A 17,187-nucleotide genomic window follows, 5' to 3' on the forward strand; every position below is an offset into this window, starting at 1 on the left:
TTACTGAGGGCTTTGATGAACTGCAGGAGGGAGGAGTCAACACTATTTATGACACTGAGGTAAAGTTGCCAGTGGAAAAAGTAGGTATTTTCCACAAACAATGCACCTTAGAAAGAGGAGCGGATTTCTGTTCCCACTGTAACATTTCCACCTACTTGCAATGAGTAGAGTTAATGGCGTTTAAAGCAACAACTGAAAAATACTAGCAACATTTAGAGGCAGAATCTGCCCTGGTAATTGCACACTTGTTTACAGTTAACTCAATTGTTTCAGAGTGGATTTTTCAACGCCCTGTTACTTTTGTGTTATGTTCAATCAGGAACGAGTAACAACGGTTAAAACTTAAAAGCCAAAACTTCAAAATCCCATGAATTGTTGGGATTTTTCTGAAAGCAAACAACCTCAAGGATGCACATTACCACTTTCATACCTCTAAGCACTATGAAGTAAGAATACACATTCAAAACACTTTTCTTTAAATACGTATATCGTGTTATAAGCAACAGATTTCTCTGATGCCTTAGAAGTTTTCCTATTGCCATCGCCCAAGTTTTAGTAACAGACACACTGTATTGACACCTATCAGGTGCCAGGTAGTTTGCATTCATTATTTGTAAATCAGAGTCAGACAGGACTGAGTGACTAAGCACATACTTAAGCTGCTTCTCCCCACTCTGCCTTCCTAGTTTAATTTACTCACCTTTGCAGGAGGGTCTTTAATCAAGTAGTTTTGGGAAAGAATTGAAAGTATTTTTACTTAATGGGAAGGAAAAAAAAAATCTGTTTAAAACTCACTGCTCTCCATCTTTTGATAATGTAAAAAACAACTATTAAATAGCAGTTACATTTTGGATCAGGCACTAGCTTAAATAAGATACAAGCCTAAACAAGGACTAAAACTCCACATTTCTGGTAGATGTGGAAAAACAGAAACTTAATTGCAAGGTGAAGGGCTCATATGCCTACGTTATTCCTAAGATATGCAGAAACTTGGTGCTTTTTGTTACTGTTAGCTGGCATTTCTCTCTTCTGATTTCTGCTTTTTCCTGATTGTATCTAGTCATGACAAGTGTGGGAGACAGATGGCCGGGGAGCCACGGGGTGTTGGGGGGGAGAGTATGGTTTGAGAAGTAGGCAAAGAAAAATCCCGTGTACCAAAGCTATATCAGGCCTCTCTTCAGTAGGCATTTTTGCTTTCTTTGGCTGTATGTCCAGAAGATTGTTGCAGTTAATTATCAAGTGACTATTCCAAGTAAAAGATGACTGTTCTGCTAAAGCCTTTCATTTCTTTTGCTCTTTTCTTCCCTCTCCCATCTAATTTAGTCAAACCCCTCAGAACCATAGCATGCATGTTCAGCTGGAAGCACACAGCTCTAGGAAGAGAATAAGGGCTCCAGAATCTTCGGCAGGCCACTTTCCTTTTTTCCTGTATGTGCTTCTGCAAAATGCACAGCCTTGGACGGTTGCAGTCACTTTCCAATTGGCCTTCTTACCTACGGCAGCTTATCCAATAACCCGTCTTTCAGTGCCCAGCGTTATCTTCCTGAAACACTGATCACGTCACTCCCTGCATGAAGGCGTCTGCAGACTGGCCAAAGTTTACAGAAGAATGCCCAAATGCTAAGGGTGACATGGAATGCCATTCCCAGTCTGGGCCTAATCCCCACCTACCTTTCAGCCTTATCTCGCCCTTATCTTTCTATGCCAGAGGCACACACAGAATCACTCTTGTTTCCCTGAACAGGTTTTGGTCTTTCAGGTCTTTCCACAGCTTCCCAGAAACGAGTGCTGCGGCTAGCAATATCCTTTTCCTGTTTTAAGATCCAAATAAAATGATCTCTTCCCAGGAAAAACTTCTCTGGTCTTGCAGGTAGGTCTTTGGTGACTCCCTCCCCTCTGCTTTTGTAGCATGTTGCATGATTTTCCAGGCAAGAGTACTGGAGTGGGGTGCCATTGCCTTCTCCGCTTATTATAGCACTAGTGATCATTTAACTGTATTTATCCAGGTTTTGCAAGTGCATTTCCCACACCACTTTTCCCTAACTCCAACCCAACTCCTAAATCACCTTTGTTTTTCTGACTTTTGGTGTAGGGTGGAGCGAGGCATCACTAAAACGTCCACTAAATAAATAAAAGCCAGTATTATGCCATGTTCAGTCCAAATGTTTTGAGTAGAAAAATATTTTATATACATACATACACACACACCTATATATACAGATGCACATATACTATATATACATGATTTCACATGGGTTTTAATTTTTCCATATTGAAAAAAAAAAAACTTGTTTAAAAGAAAATAAAGTACAAGTTAAAAGAAACAAAAGCACACATTAAGAAATGATGCAATTATTCCATACCAGTTTATTGTAGGTATTGTGTTTCAAAAAATTTATAGCATAAATAACCTTTCATGTCATAAAATAACTTAGTACAATTTATAATAAAACTTTGAGAATTTAACATCTCATCAAAATACAATAAAATATGGTTTTAAAATATGATTAACCCTTTTTTTTTTAAACTTGAGGGCATAGAAACCAAAATTACCCCAACTATGGCTGCACATTTAAACTTTAACAAAGCATATTTGGTTTATTTAAATGTAACTCAACCATCCTAAATTAATACATAGTTTTGTTTTCCTTCCTGCATGGTTCCTTGTAATTTCTGTTTCTTTTGACTTGTATTTCTGTTTCCACACAGCTTCCTTCTTCATTTCACCTCTTTCCATCTGCAAAGTCATCTATCTCTGGGCTCCCAGAACATGTAGTTGAACTCACTCAGCCCCTTGACATCAGTTTCTGTAATCCTTGCATCAGTGTAGGGAGTAACTGCTTGAGTAACTACAAAGGTATTTCAAAACTTCAGTGCAATTTGGTTCAGTTATTTTCATTCAGATGCCATCACCGTTCAGGGAGATTAATCACTGGAACCCACTGATCCATGTAGCGACTTTCCCGGCAAAAACAAATAAGTTGACTTAAGGCAGGATCCTTCCACTGTGATGAATGTGGATTCTGGGAACAAATTTAGAAAAAATAAAATTATTATTAAAAAAAAAAAATCAGACTTTGCTACTAATTACAATATTTCTGAGGGGAAGACGCTTGAACATTCTATACTTTGGCTGTGTGACAGACCGCTTAAAACCATAAAAAAAATTTTTTCCAGGTAGTTGGGTTTCCCGCAAAATCATTAAGGGGTAATTCTCGACGAAGCTATATTCTGCAGTCTGAACACATGCAACTAACTGAGCCATATATATGTTTTCATATTTATTCAGTTTTTGCATGAGAGTATTATTCCTAGGCTTGTCCTACCAAACTTGTACCTTGGTGGACACCTGAGAAATACTTCCATGCTAGGCTACCAGGAGTTTAGAGCTGCAGAACAGTTAACTAAAACTGCCACCTGTTATCCTCCCAAAAGAGAGAATAGTATTTTTCAGGAGTAGCAAAATAATGAGGCTGCCACTTAAGGAGATCAAACAGTCTCAAAATGTAAAAGACAACAATCACATTTATCTCTGTAAACACGTTATCTACCTTTCAAAGGTTTTTATGGGGGCGAGGGGACATTTAAAAAACTGCAAGATCACAAAGAAAAAAATTCCACTCTATCCCCTTAATGTATTTCTAGGGAATTAATGAGGTCTGTCTCCTACACCATTTCTATTTTTAGCTCTGACTGGCAGAGAATGAAGCTGACTCCTTAATGAGGGTGAGCCAGGAATTTATTTGGCTTTATCTAATCTGCCCTGCTAAAGGAATTAGTCACGGGAGGTAGTGCAGATGTAGGTAGGGAGTAGCTGGGCTGACAATGCTGACTCACAAGGATCTCTTCCGCTTCTGGCAGTCTCCAACGTGCTTAGACACGTTCTGTCCCAGAGAAAATCCCCATGATGAAACTAGCACATCTCGGCTGAAAGTCCAGCCACACACTTTAATGGGGCAAAGGCGCCCGTCTCGTGACCCTCGCCCATTTCAGATCTGGAGTCAGGCGACTCTCAGCCCTCACGAACTTCCTGCCGGGACTCTAACCTCGACCTGCCCGCAAGTCCCCTTCTCCCTCACCGTCACCAGCACGCAGTGTAGGTCCGGGGGCTGCTCTGCGCCCTCGCTGGCCGCGGGGCCCGCATCGGTCTCCAGGAGCAAGAGTTCGGCCAGCCGGCCCGGGTTGCTGACACGCAGGATGTCGATATCGTTCTCGCAGCAGAATGCCTGGATCAGGGTGAAGTGGATCTGCAGAGCCACGTCCCTGTCGTCGTCCTCGTCCGCCGCCAGCAGGCACAACACCACATTATCCGGGTCGCTGCGGGCAGGGAACGAACGGGCTGGTGAGCCCAAAGGCAAAACCCGCCGCGTGGCAGCCCGCACCCCCCGCCCAGGTGCCAGGGGTCGCGCCCGGGTCCGCTCACTTCCCCCGGGACAAGAAGCCGCGGGACAGATGGAACGCGGCAGGAAGTGGCGCTGCAGGGCGAGGGGAGACCGGTGAAGGCGATCTTCTCTGGCTGGGGCGAACAGGAGAACCACGAGGGTCACGCGAGGGCCCCACTTACACGTTGAGCAGCTTGGCTGCCTCGTACACCCCGACGGTGATGGTGCGCTGACTCAGGGCTTTGCTGAGCACTTCCTCGAGGGCATCCCCCACCTTATCCATCCTACAAGCGGGAAGAAACAAGCGGATCCCATCACACTCAGCCCCTCCGGGCAGTCGCCGCCTCCTCGCCCTGCACCGCGACCCTCCCTACCGAGGAGGGCACGCGCAAAAGCGCCCCTCGACCTTTTGCAAACCCAGGACTCCCTGGGATGTCATCCCCTTCCCCTCATAACCCTTAAGCCCAGAGGCCCGGCATCCTGTGAGCAGCCCCGAGAGTGACACCCGCCACCCTTTCCCGAGTGCACTGCTAGTCCTTGGCGCTGGGTGCAGCCACAGGCTGTCGGCCGCAAGAGCCGCACGGGCAGGGACGGTCACTTCTGCCCTTTGCAAAGCCTCGAGGGGCTCGACCGGCGTGCGGGGTACGCTCTTCCCGTCCACGCGCGCCTCCGGAGTGTTCCAGAGGAAGAAAGGCGGGATAGGAGGTACCCGCTGCAAACTTTTAACCACTCGCTCCCCATTAACCTTGCATAGCCCGGCAGCACCGGGGGCGCGCAGAAGGCAAGCAGAATTCAGGCAGAGGCTCTGGCCGACTTACCTTTCGGTCTTCTGCTCTCCAGCCGAGAATTCCTCCAAAGTCATATTGCAACTGCAGGTCGCCCACAGAGAGAGAGCGGCGTGCGGGCTGCTCCTGCCACCGCCGGCGCGCGGGCGCCCGCTTTCCACACTCCCTTGCAGGCTCCTCCAGCGCCCGCCGCCGCCGCGCCGTCCGTCCCTCCCGCCCCGCTCGCTCGCTCGCTGGTCGGCTCTCGGCAGCCCACTCGCCACTGACCACGACACAGACACCACAGCCGCCTCACAGCCACTGAAGGACAAAGGCCCCGCTCGCTGGAGTTATCCTGCCAACCCCCAGCCAACCACCATCCTCTTCATTTGCATACGTGCAGCCATTGGGCTATGCAAATAAGCCTGTTCAGACAATTTGACCTCAGCTCCTGGAACCAGGCGGAGAGGAGCGGAAGAGGGAGGGGCCAGGAGGAAAAAGAGCCTGGGGACGGGGGGCGGGGGCGGGGGCGGGGGCGGGGGCGGGGGCGGGGGCGGGCGGGGTTCCGAGCCTACTCTCACCCCGTAGGCGGGGCGGGTAGGAGAGGAGGTCTTTGTAGGGGGGCGGGGAGACGGGGGTGTCTTCAGCTTGGGTTGGAGCTGGCTGCCAAGTGTTTTTCTTATTGGTGCACCTTTTTTTTTAATTGTCGTTTCAAGTCTTTTGTTTTGGGAGACTGCTATTAACATCTATTTTCAGGGTTAATGCACCCAAGTCTAGTAATTATTAGTACGCAGGTTATATAAAAAGAGTGTATCCAGACCTCTGGGGCAAAGTTTACCTCAGAAGTGTTGTTTATGTAAGTCTAAGCAAAGCTGCTTATTAGTAGTAGTATTATTTCGGTGCCCTGATGGCTGGTTTGATTTATTTTTGGAAAGTTGCAAGGGTTGGAAGCTCAAAAAAGAAAAATCAACACGTTTGTGTTTGGTGGTGGCAGGGAACCAAGTTGGAATCTTTTACACAGAAAGCAGAAAGACTTCCCACCTGCCCAGGGTAACTGTGGAAAACTGAGTTCAGGAGGAGCCGGTTACCACATGTATAACCATTTTACCCTAGCCTCACAACCCCAATTCACCTTTCTCAGCCTTTCCCAAAGGAGGATCCTTCTTCGGAGCACCAGCTAAGAGACAAATGTCTGACACCCACACAAGCCACACATCTAAACTCAAAATGCTCTGGATATGCCCTCAGCTTCCTTTCATAAGGCAAGTATATCACTACCTTCCACAGGGGGCCTATGATCTCACTGTGAATTATTGATGTTAGTTCCTGAATCATGAAGTTGCAGCTATAGGTCCTTTTAGTCATAGGCTAAAATTTCACCTTTGAGATAATGGCAATCTGTGGGTGGAAAGAAAGTAGTAGTTATACATTTTTGAAAAACAAAATTGACTGTATAGGGTTTGAATAGGTTGAAAGTTCTTTGTATCATAAGTTTATGCAATAAATGCAAAAATATGTGTTAAACCTACTGAAGTCACCAAAAGTGTTAAAAAAAAGAACTCCCATATGCTTGCTTTCAAAACAATGCTTGCATTTTTAAGGTCACTGTACAGACAAAGGTCACAGAAGTAATTTTCTGCTAAGCTACAAGGGAGTTTTTGCACCCGTATGTTCATATCATACTAGACAAAATATCCTTCAGCTTTCTTGATCTTAATTTAGAGGAAAAGTGATAGGTCAGGTTTTCTGGCTCATTTATTTGAGCTGCCATTTTGCACTTCATCTCTAACTGCGTTGTCAGCAAGGGACAAGTTTTGACTAAAGGAATGGTGCTGGTCTGTGGGTCATTTACCCAGAAATGTATGTTTCATATCTATACCTTAAATTCTAACATGTAGTGTCTTTGTTAAAAAAATTCCTTTAAATTGGAATTTAGGTAGGTGCTGAAGCATTTTCCGTTTTGCAAACAAACCCTGAATTATGCAATCTGCCCTGAGTCATCATTTGGAGACTGTTGAACTCTGTTCTGTGGAACTCCAAGGCTCTACCCAGCAGGTATTTCTTAGAGGTTCCTTGGAAGAAGTGTGATCACTGTAAACTGACAGCAAATTAGGGAATCGAGTGAGTTTCTTGACAGCAGGGAGTGTGACTTCATCAACGTGGTATTCTTGGCACCTACCACAATTTCTGCATTTGGTGGAAGCATGGCCAGTGTTCACTGAGTTAAGTAGAATCTGAATTGAACAATAAGATCTCAGAATACTGCAGTCCTGTGCAATGCATGAATTCTAAGATATTCCACATTTAATTTTAGTTCAAAAAAACTTCTTTGCTATCCTACAATATACCAAGAACTGTACAATTCCTGGCCCTTTGCCTTTAAAGTGCTTACCATCTAATTGTTATGCCCATGCTTGAACTGGATTTTGGGACAAAATAGTATGCACTGTCATCAGCCAGCTATGCTGAAAGTCCCATGACTTTAGTCATCTGAACGGAAACTGTAGGACAGTAGAACCCATGTATTGTTATCCCAATTCAAGTGAACCACAGCCCTAATAATGCCCCACCCAGGTCAACTATAAGCAGTAAAAATGCAGTATAAAAAGATTACTTCTTAATATAGGCTTAGTTTCTCACTCAACAAGTACACTGCATTCTTTATTTGATTCCAAGGGAAAGTGATTTGTTCAAGTGTTATGAGATTGTTCTCTGTGAGATAAGCCTAGCCTTCCAGTATTCAAAAATATTCATCTGTCATACTTTCTGACTCAGATATGTTACACCATTTTGCCTCATTGCTGAGTCTACCTAGACTGTTTCATCACTGATTATTTTGGTGTTTCCCACTGGAAGTAGAAGCTGCATTTGTCTACTACTAGATTGTAGTTATATATTAGGATGAATTTAGATGATACCTTTCATAAATGCTTATTAGTCCCTGGGGAGGATGGTATCCAATGATAAATTAGAGGAATAGCCCCAGATAGGTACATATGTGTATATATACTTTTTTCATATATTTTAAAAATAATCTGTATTAAAATATAATTCCAATATATAAAATCATTTTAAAAATTATCCCAGGTAACTCCAAGTACTTCAACTGCACAGGACTGGAATGACCTTCTAGTAATATTTATAATGAAGCTAAATGGTTATACTTGGATGTTAGATAAAAAAACATTTATACTCAGGAGTTGTCAAATAATTTTAGCACTGCTGCCTGCTTTTCATCTTAAAAGTCTTTTTTGATTTTTTTTCATTATTATCATACATATATTCTTACTACTGGTTCTGTAGTATAGAATGATAAATTTTCTCTCTTTCAAAAATTTATCAATCCTTTAACATCTGAAAGAAATATGATGCTTATTATTTCAGTATTAGACATATCATTCTTCACAATGAAGGATATCAATTAGTCTATGACAGATGTATTAACTATTAATACTTATCTACAACTGTATTATATTACATCTTGTTGTTAAAAATCCTAAGGTTCCTGAAGAATTTTTTTGTATAAGTCTGGTAAAGTTAGTTTCTAAAGTCAGGCTCTCAATTTCCCTCAATTTTTTTCTCAGAGAAGACCACTCAGACAATTTACACCTAAAAATGTATAATTTCTTAAGATCAATATTTCCATTTGAATTTAACATAAATGTTTAGTTTCTTGGACCATCTGGTAGGCAAATTCTGAGAAGCCCTCAATGATCTCTAACCCCAATGTTAAGCTTTGTATAAGCCTTTTCCTTTCTGTGTGGGCAGAACCCATTCCTTGTTTCAAACCAATAGAATATGACAATGGTGTTGAGCTATCACACCCATGATTATGTTATATTTTATGGCAAAGGTGAAAGTACTTTGCAAGTATAAGTATTTTGTTGACTTTGAGTTAATCAGGAGGAAGTTTGACTGTAAATTGATACAATCACTATGGAGAACAGTAAAAAGCTAAAAATAGAGCTACCATATCATCCAACAACCCCACTCCTAGGCATCTATCTGGAGAAAAACTTGGTTCAAAAGTATATATGCATCCCAATGTTCATTGCAGCACTGTTGCAATAGCAAAGACATGTGGTAGTTGCTCAGTCATGTCTGACTCTGTGACCCTATGGACTGTAGCATGCCAGGCTCCTCTGTCAATGGGATTTTCCAGGCAAGAATACTGGAGTGGGTTGCCATTTCCTTCTCCAGGGGATCTTTCTAACCCAAGGATTGAACCTGGGTCTCCCGCATTTCAAGCAGATTCTTTACCACCTGAGCCACCAGGGAAGCCCTAAAGTTCAGATGAATGGATAAAGATGTGGTACATATATACAATGGAATATTACTCAGCCATTAAAAAAGAATGAAATAATGCCATTTGCAGCAACTTGGATGGACCTGGAGATTATTATACTAGGAGAAGTAAGTCAGACAGAGAAAGACAAAGATCATATGATATCACTTATATGCAGAATATAAAAAATGATACAAATGAGCTTATCTACAAAAGAGAAACAGACTCACAGACTTAGAAAATGAACTTATGGTTACCAGGGGGTAAGGTTGGTAGAAGGGATAGACTGAGAGTTTGGGGCTTCTGTGTACACACTGCCATATTTAGAATAGATAACCAACAAGGATCTACAGTATAGCACAAGGAACTCTGCTCAATATTCTGTAATAACCTAAATGGGAAAAGAATTTTAAGAATAGAAAAATAAATAAATAAAAGGGAGATTATGCTAGGTGGGCCTAACCTAATCACATGAACCCTTTAGAAGAGGGCTCAACCTTCTCTGAAGGAGTGCTGGAAGCATCAGAGACTTTCTTTCTCCACTGCTGGTTTTGAAGGAACAAACTTCCATTAAGCTGCAAGAAAATGGATTTTACCAACAGCTTGAGGGAGCTTGGCAGTATACCCTTCCCTAGTCAAGCCTTCAGATGAGAATGTAGCCTAGTCAACACTGATTTTAGCCTTGTGAGACTCAAAAATGATCACCCTGATAAACCACACCCAGACATCTGACCTGCAGAAACTATGTGATAATACATAAGTGTTGTTTTAAACCATTAAGTAACTTGTTACTTGTAATCTGTTATGTAGCATCAAAGCCTAATACAATATCCTTAATACTAGCTTGTTGTGTGTTCAATAAATTCTTTTCCTATGGAAATTTTCTTCAGCTATTAATATTCATGGCACTAGAGGCATGGTGTTGCTTTGAGCTTTAGGCTGACCACCTTGTGTTGCCATTAGCTGCTCACATTTCACCAGCCATGCAGGGGCCATCCAGCTGAGGTGTCAGATGAATAGACTCTCTAGGACATTTTTCAGGGACCCCCTCACCCCATTTCCCCACCTTCCCACTGAGTTAAGTGTATCAGGATGTTTCTATCACGGTAGGAATGTTCTCTCTGTGAATGTCTCTACTTGGTGGGCTGCTTGAAAGTGAAGGTGATAGGTGTTCTGGATGGGTAAATTGGCCATTGGTGTTCTGGTAATATGACCAGGTTTCTGAATTTTCTATTTCTGAAATAGAAGAGGTGATTCTTTTCACCCATGTACTTCATTGTAAAGGTTTATCCTTCCTAACTCTTAAAAGCTTAGTTCTTCTCTGTCTACACTCACTCTCTTGGTGACCTCATCCAGTCTCATGACCTTAAATATTTATATGCTGATGACTCCCAAATATACTTCCAATCCGGTCAGTCATCTCTTCTGAACCTCAGGCTTACTCATCATCTCTGTGTAGATATACAATAAGCATCTCAAACTTACAATGACAAAAGTTGGTAATAGTCCTCCTATAGGTTAATGGAAACTTTGTTCTTCCCATTGCTCAGCCCCCAAGCCATGGTGTCATCCTTGACTTCTTTTCTTCACAACCCACATCCAGTCCATCAGCAAACCCTATTGACTTACTTCAAAAAGTAAAATAATTCAACCATTTCTCAGGCTTCCACCACAACCCCACAACCATCTCCCCCTTGGATAACTGCAACAGCTGGTCTCTCTCTCTCCTTTTGTCCTTCCTCTACTCACCTCCAGCAACCAAAGTATTCTGTATACTATGGAATACTATAATACTAATATATACTATAGAATAGCCCACCAGGCTCCTCTGTCCATGGAATTCTCCAGGCAAGGATATTAGAGTGGGCAGCCATTTCCTTCTCCAGGGGATCTTCCTGACCCAGGGATTGAACCTGTATCTCCCACATTGCAGACAGATTCTTCACCATCTGAGCCACCAGAGAAGCCCTGAAATATAGAATACTATAGTACTATATAAACTATAGAATACTATATATACTATTTCTATAAAATCAAGTCAGATCACAGTCACTTCTCTGACCCAAACTTACTAATGGCTCCACTTTTTGCTTGGAGTAAAAGCGAAAGTCCTTACTAAGGTCTAAGAGACCCTACAAAACTCTGTTCACCATGATGAAAAGTTCTAATACTGATGATGGTGATAATTGCACAACCGTTGTTGTTCAGTCACTAAGTCATGTCTGACCCTTTGTGGCCCCATGGACTGCAGCACATCAGTCTTCCCTGTCCTTCACTATCTCCCAGAGTTCACTCAAACTCATGTCCATTGGCCATCCAACCATCTCATCCTCTGGCATCCCCTTCTCCTCCTGCCCTCAATCTTTCCCAGCATCAGGGTCTTTTCCAATGAGTCAGCTCTTCGCATCCAGTGGCCAAAGTATTGGAGCTTCAACTTCAGTCCTTCCAGTGACTTTCCTGGTGGTCCAGTGGTTAAGACTCCATGTTTCCAATGCAGGGGACGTGGGTTCTATCCCTGGTCAGGGAACTAAGATCCCACATGCCATGCAGTACACAACTGTATTAATATATTAAAAAGTCATTGAGTAGTATACACAGGGTAAATTGTAGGTAATGTAGATTGTATCTCAATAAACCTGTTATTAAAAAAGTACTGAATCCCTCCTGGAATCTCATCTTTTACTACTCTCCATCATATGCATTCCTTCCAAGCCACAGTGACCTTTCTTCTGCCTCAGGGCTCTGTACTGACTAAAAGTGTTAATCGCTCAATCGTGTCTGACTCTGTGTGACCCCATGGATTGTAGCCCACCAGGCTTCTCTGTCCATGGAATTCTCGTAAGAATACTGGAGCTATTCCCTTCTCCAGGGGATCTTTCCTGACCCAGGGATCAAGCTCGCATCTCCCACATTGCAGGCAGATTCTTAACTGTCTAAGCCATGAGGGAAGCCCTGTACTGACTGAAAGCCATGAATATTTTCTCCTGATCATCCCATTGCTCACTCCTTTCAAGTTTCTTTCTCAGTGAAGCCTACCCTGCCCACTCCTGGCATTACTGATCCCCTAAACCTTGTTCTCTCTCTTTTTAAAATGTTTTTAACATACTTATACATCATTATCTGGCTCTCCTCTCCTACCCACTCTGCTCCCCAAGTATAAGTTCAATGGAGTAGGATTTGTTTTGGTCACTGACTAATTCCTAAGTAGTTAGAAGAGTGCCTTTGAATAGGGTAGACCCGGAATAAATAGTCATTGAATCAGATATTGTTGAATGAATAAGTTATGCACATTTAAAGATATAATTAATGAACTAGAACATACAGCTACACATCTTCTGGTCTCATATATCAGAAACCATTTTTGACTGAATCCTATTTTTGTTGATTGTACTTTTTTAATCACAGAGGTTTGTATGCCCTTATCTACATTTTCATATTCTTCTTTGTACACCCTCACCCCAACAATTTTTTAATATATTTTTTCAGGTGCTATAAACTGGCCCATTCTGTAACTAAGGATTTGTGACCTCTACTCTGTATCGTATGCACACATAAAACCCAATAGATTAAAAGGTACTTAATTGCCAAGTTTCAAGGCTTGTTCTTTCACTGTAGCCTAAAAGATTATAATGATGAGGAAAACAACCTTGAAAGGTTTTTATGAAGGCGAGTTTTGAAGTGGGATATTTAAAAGAGCAGGGATGGGGTGTTCGTTATAGAACCAACATACAAGAAAAACAAATGGAAGTACAATTGAAGACACTGAGTAATATTTAGGAGACTGTAAGCAAAAGAAATAAGGCACAAAGGGAAATAAAAGCCTTCTTTACTACTATTTGAACTCTTACCTCTTTCTCTGGCTTTAGCACTTGTAAGCGTTTCATCTCTAGTCATTGGAAATTTCTGCCAGGAGAGCTTAGATGCTGAAATTGCTTTTAAGATCTATTCTGTGAATAATATGCATTCTTACATTTTTGCTTTGGTCCTCCTTTACTTTGGCAATGAAATGTCAGTCTCTAGGTCTGGAAGATATTAAATATTAAAAAGGACAATTTACAGCTAAACCCTATAAGGCTGTGATCTTTTGAAGAGGGTCCGGGAAACAGTCTTTTCAAACACCCATTTCTCAGGGCTGCTCTGGAGGTTGTCTGACAGTACTCTTTCTGGCTTCTGTTTGACTTTATATTGTAAAGGTCTAAAGTAGCCTCATTTTTAGTAACCAAAGAATGCAGTAAGCAGACTGTTATCTGACTGTCCATTATGAACACTTTACTCCTGGGCTTCATGGACCATATCAGTTTGTGGCAAAGTGATGGATTGTGTTTACCAATCTGTGTTGACCTATACGGGTTTTTGCCATATGCTGTAGCTCATCCCCTTTAAGACAGAGGAGGACGAGGCCCCATTAGTATCACTGGCCACTAAGCAGAAATGTGTCAGGGACTTTGCTTTCTCAGCTGGAGTATCACCCTGGCTTGGCACGCTATCCTCCCTATTTTAGGAAAGCATCACCATCAAATATAAGAAGTCCTGTCTATAGATTCACTTGATTGTTTATATTTTACATCTGTATCTTAGAAATGTTTTGAAGTGATGCTGTAAAATTAAGATCTGTGGGGCTACTTTGCCTACATAGCCAGCATGATAAATCTAATTTGATGTCCTTCCAAGAATGTGGATTGAATGATACGTGATCTTAGGTAGGATATTTACCCTCTTCAAGTCTCAGTTTCCTCATTTATTAAGTAATGAGGATGAGAACTCCCTTTGGAGAGTTCTTTGGGGATGGGAAAGAAGTTCCCTCCCCTTTGGGGTAAGAGAACTCCCTTTTCCCCAAAGAAGTAGTAGGTATAATCCCTCACATAGATAAATAAGAGCAGAAGTGTTCTGGCTGACGTGGTCAGATGGGGGTGGGACTGAGAAACAGAAGTCTGCGGGCTTGGGCCTCCTCTTATCACCCCCCACCCCAGCTCAACTCATCTTCATTGATCATGGTTGGAAACTAAAAAGTTTGTTCTATAACACCCTTCCAACTTTGATTTTTTTGCTTAATAATTTTTTAATCTAATAATCATTCTGTAATTTTCAACAACCACCAAAAGACATTTAATATTTCATTTACCACAAAAAATGTTATTTTTCTAGGGACCTCCCTTGTGGTCCAATGGTTGAGAACCTGCCTTCCAGTGCAGAGGACTCAGGTTCAACCCCTGGTCCCGGAACTAAGATTCCACATGCTGCAGGGCAAGTAAACCACAACTAGAGAGGCCTACAGGCCACAGCTTTTGAGCCTGTACATTCTACAGCCTGGGCTCTGCAGCAAGAGGAGTCCACACCCCAACTAGAGAAAGTCTACATGCTGCAAGTAAGAGCCTGTGCTCTGCAACGAAGACCCAGCACAGCCAAAATAAAAATAAATAAATAATAAAAAATAAACTATAAAAAAGCTATTTTTTCTGGGCCTTAAAAGCTTAATCACCAGGTCATCTGCCTAAAGAATTAAAAAATACATTCATATCCCTCTGCTGTGGTATCAATTTTTAAAAATCTCAACCATTTCAATAGGTTAGTGGAGATTAGGTTACAGCTTGCCTTGTTAACCTTAATGTATTGCCTGGTTACCAAATGCTATGGAGTATGATTTGGCACTGTGTCTTAATAAACAGGTTGCACCTGGGAGCTAGTGGGAACTCTCCCATCTGAGAAGAAACAGCTACAACAGATGGTAAAACGACTGAAAACCAGGTGGGGTCATTGTTTAATGACCATCTGAATTAAGTTTGGTTAATTTGGCGTGTCTCTCATTATCCCTAGCAACTGGACCCTCTACTCCATGTTATAAGTTTGGGCCTATATCTTTTACATAAACTATCAAAACAGGTCCATCTGTGATCCTGAAGCTATATTTGCCTTAAATCCAAACACAATGTAAATCCCAAAGTCTTTGGGTATAGCTGTGAGATGCTCTTAAACACAGTCCTTTAGCAGTACTCTGCAATTAACTTTTTCTCAAGTGACTTCTTGTCATCCATGACATGGATAAATGTCTCTTTACATTTTTCTAGGTTTTTATTGAGGAAAAGAACTTCCTCTTACCCTAAAACACTTCTTAGCAGAAATTTCCAAGAATCTGAGATGAGAAGATTTCAACCCATGTGCTTCCCTTTCAAACTTCTCCTAAAATCTGTATGCAACAGCAAGTTGGCTCCCAGGGATGTTTGAGAAGATTTCTAACTAGATTTGTGATTTATTAATACAAACAGCTGTTTTGTTAAATGCTTATCATATGCATGGCACTTTTTATTTATATGATATCACTTGATTCTCACAACCATCTTTGGGGTAGATACTGTAATCTTTATGTTATTGCTGAAGAAGCTGTGGCCTGTTGGAGAGTTTGGTTACTAGCTCAAAGGACCCACAGCTAAGGGGCAGAGACAGGATACAAATTCACATCTGAGAGACCCCCAGATCTCAGCTCTTTAGCAGTGGATCATCCTCCTCTAGAACAGCTGTAGTTTATGCAGCAACAAGGCATAGTATTCAGAATGCAGACTTTTGAGTCAGGCCGGGGCAAATCACCTAACCCATTTTGTCTCTTTCCTAAGTAATTATAGTACCTATTTCATAAGTTTATGATGATGATGAAGTGAAGTAATGAAGGTAACGCACTTAGAGTGCACCACACATAGAATGCCATAAGTGTTAATTATTTGGCACCCATTTTTCCAATTTCTTCATCTAAGTGAACGTATTTTCATTTTCTCTGACATGTAGGGCATACTTGCTGAGAGTAAAAGTACTGGACTCCCCTGTCTTCAACTAATGCTGTGAAAAATTCCACTGAATTTGAATATAGCCACAGATGAATCCAATATACATGTTCCCTCTGACTACAGAGGAAGCAAACTTTCCCTCATTGTGCACTTTAGATCTTTATGCAATTTTGATAGCCTGAGTGATGTACTTCTGCGTGCTAAGGAACAAGGCTTGATGTTATTCAAACCCTCCGTGTGTGTGTGTGTGTGTGTGTGTGTGTGTGTGTGTGTGTTAATACAGAACAATGAGTTTCTCAAACTGTAGAACACTCTTAATGTTTCTTTTATCCTCTGAGAGCTTCCTGTATTTGTGAACTCCTTTCAAATCAGCAACTGCAGCCTCAACATCTGGGTCCTCCCTGCTGCAGGGAACATAAACTAACTGGTGGTAGCATCCTGTAAATATTAGGAGCGGGAGCTAGGGGAGCGCACAGAGGCAGGCCAGGGTGCTTTCAGTATCTAGCAGCTGGTCCTGATGTAATGCCTCAGAACTGGTTTTAGCTGACGTCAGATAACGCTGATGTGCACCAGATTGGCTTGTAGTACCAGTAAAACTGATCCCTCCCACTTCCCCTACTGCCCCTGTGTTTGCCAGAACGCTGGAGACCATTATGAACTCACAGTTGTCATTTGATCTCCATCTGGCTGCTGTCACTAAAGCTGCCTTTTATCACTTGCCAGAAGTGTAAAGCTCAAGACATTTCTCTTTCTCACAGATCTTTGCTTCTAGTCCTTACTTTTCTAATTTTCTGGGTAGTTCCAAATAATTCTCCTTCTGTCTGAATGCTGTGTACACCATCAGGAAACTAACAAAGGACACACCAGAATATTTACCCAGATGTCTTCTTAGTGAACTAGATTTAGCAATAGATTTTAGGAAGTGTTAGAGGTGGGCTGTGGCTTTGTTGACTTCAGATATTATGTCTTAAGTTTGATGT

General features: G+C 41.9%; 1 protein-coding gene across 3 annotated transcripts; it reads right to left on the reverse strand.

Moving 5' to 3' along the window:
- Positions 1 to 2,347: 2,347 nt before the first annotated feature.
- Positions 2,348 to 5,469, reverse strand: GADD45A (growth arrest and DNA damage inducible alpha). Of its 3 annotated transcripts, XM_081490711.1 has the most exons (4): positions 5,201 to 5,469; positions 4,565 to 4,666; positions 4,080 to 4,317; positions 2,348 to 3,023 (listed from the first exon to the last, which is right to left on the reverse strand). In XM_081490711.1, exons 1-4 carry the CDS (start codon positions 5,242 to 5,244, stop codon positions 2,910 to 2,912), a joined length of 498 nt encoding a protein of 165 aa, XP_081346837.1. In that variant the 5' UTR covers positions 5,245 to 5,469; the 3' UTR covers positions 2,348 to 2,909. The 3 variants fall into 3 exon arrangements, with proteins under 3 accessions (XP_081346837.1, XP_081346838.1, XP_081346839.1); XM_081490712.1 differs by lacking the exon at positions 4,565 to 4,666; XM_081490713.1 differs by lacking the exon at positions 4,080 to 4,317.
- Between the last annotated feature and the right edge of the window lie 11,718 nt (positions 5,470 to 17,187).

This window comes from Giraffa tippelskirchi, chromosome 5 (assembly GCF_054371585.1).
Source record: "Giraffa tippelskirchi isolate mGirTip1 chromosome 5, T2T-mGirTip1v1.2.pri, whole genome shotgun sequence".
Taxonomy (NCBI): domain Eukaryota; kingdom Metazoa; phylum Chordata; class Mammalia; order Artiodactyla; family Giraffidae; genus Giraffa; species Giraffa tippelskirchi.